The following is a 1,734-nucleotide window of genomic DNA, read 5'->3' on the forward strand; positions in this document are numbered from 1 at the left end:
GAGGTCAGGCTGCTGACAGGGCCTCGGCTCCCCGTCCGGAGACGGCCGGCCTGCAGTTTGTCTGACATCAACACGCTCCGGACGGCAGATTCCCCCCGTCCCCCCAAATTAAATCATCTCGTTAGCTGAGGTCTGGTGCCCAGACGCGGGCACCCCCTCCCCCCAGGGCCCGGGAGCAGGAGTGGGAAGGGACTCCCTGGCCAACTGCGATGGTGGCCGCGTTCCCGCCCTTCACGCTCGCCGTCCACCCCCCCGGACCCCCCGCCCGTGCGGTGGGTGCTCGGGGTGGGGCGCCCGCCCGGGGTCCCCTGCTGTCAGCCAGCGGCCTCCCCGCGCGGCCAGGAGAGCGAACATCTGCTTCAAGTCCTCTTTTATGAACACGGCTGAGCTTCCTTGAGGCTCTTATCTTTTAATTTCGAAATTCTTTGTAGCAATAACTGGAGATAATAACCGGCCGTGTTCTGGCCCCTTTAAAAAAATAAATGGGGGGGGGGAGCGGGGAGGGGCCCCGCCTGGCTTTGAACTTCTCTTTCTAATCCCCCCCGCAGGCCCCAGGGCGGGGAGGCCCCCTCGCTTGCGTTTAGATCGGCTGAGTCCCCCTCAAGGGCAGTCTGCTCCCCTGGGAGCCCTGCCCGGGTCCAGCGTGAGGGCAGGCTTATGGGAGGGCCCCCCCGCAGGCTCAGCTTCCCTCTCTAACCTGGGGACCCCCCAACCCCTTTCTCAGAGTTTCTCTCGCTGCCACCCCCCAGGAGAGGGCACCTGAATGTCCCAGACACTGGATCCTTTTCCAGGACCGAACCGCCCGGCACACGGGGGCTCAGGTCCTGGGAGACGTCATCGGGGATTTGGGGGGGTGAGTGTGATGCCCCCTCTTGGGCCCATGCCCGTCCTGCTTCCTCTAAGCCGGGGGCGGGGTAGCGGGTTAGCTGTCAACCGGTTAAAAACGCAGATTTCGTCATCAGAGAAAACATGATAATTTCAAGAGAAACATGGAAAGTGCTTTATTCAGAGTCATGTCCATCGCTGGCTACACATCCCCCATCTTTCAGGTGATTGGTGGAGACCGTCCCATAGAACTGTCCTTGTTCTGAGGCCGGACATTCAGAGGCCCAGTTTCCACGTCTTCGCACGTGTTGAAGGGCCGCTCAGAGAGCGCGTGTGCCATCGATGGGAACGGGTGGCCATCGGAAGGAGCGATACAACCAAAGAGCACACACATCAGATCGCATGTGGATCAGCACACGCGTGACTCCATCTATTGGGAAAAACCCGCGTTACTAACCGGTTCACCTGGGAAACATCAGTGGTGAGAGAGGATCATGGTTCGGCTGCCTCCTGCGCGCCCCCCACTGGGGATGAGCCCACAACCCAGGCCTGTGCCCTGACGGGGAATCGAACCCTGACCCCCTGGTTCCTAGGTCGCCGCTCAGCCGCTGAGCCACACCGGCCGGCAGACCCCTCCCCCGTTCGGTGGGGAACCTCACCCTCTCTTCTGGGTTCCCTCCCGCCCGACCTGGAGGATTCACACGACTCCGTGGCCTCCGGGGAACACAGAACCGAGAGACGATGGGCGATGCCCCGCTCAGCCGCTGAGCCACACCGGCCGGCAGACCCCTCCCCCGTTCGGTGGGGAACCTCACCCTCTCTTCTGGGTTCCCTCCCGCCCGACCTGGAGGATTCACACGACTCCGTGGCCTCCGGGGAACACAGAACCGAGAGACGATGGGCGATGCC

The 1,734-nt window shown here is 62.7% G+C and overlaps 1 protein-coding gene across 1 annotated transcript in view; it reads left to right on the forward strand.

Annotated features, from left to right (window-relative positions):
* The first annotated feature begins 209 nt into the window (after window positions 1–209).
* The window catches only part of PIWIL1 (piwi-like RNA-mediated gene silencing 1), an 18,512-nt gene continuing 16,987 nt past the window's right edge, over window positions 210–1,734 (forward strand). The window contains exon 1 of the mRNA XM_006768799.2: window positions 210–272. Coding sequence (XP_006768862.1) covers window positions 210–272 — 63 coding nt within the window. The remainder of the gene's footprint in view (window positions 273–1,734) is intronic.

The sequence above is a fragment of the Myotis davidii genome, unplaced genomic scaffold, assembly GCF_000327345.1.
Source record: "Myotis davidii unplaced genomic scaffold, ASM32734v1 scaffold43, whole genome shotgun sequence".
Taxonomy (NCBI): Eukaryota; Metazoa; Chordata; class Mammalia; order Chiroptera; family Vespertilionidae; genus Myotis; species Myotis davidii.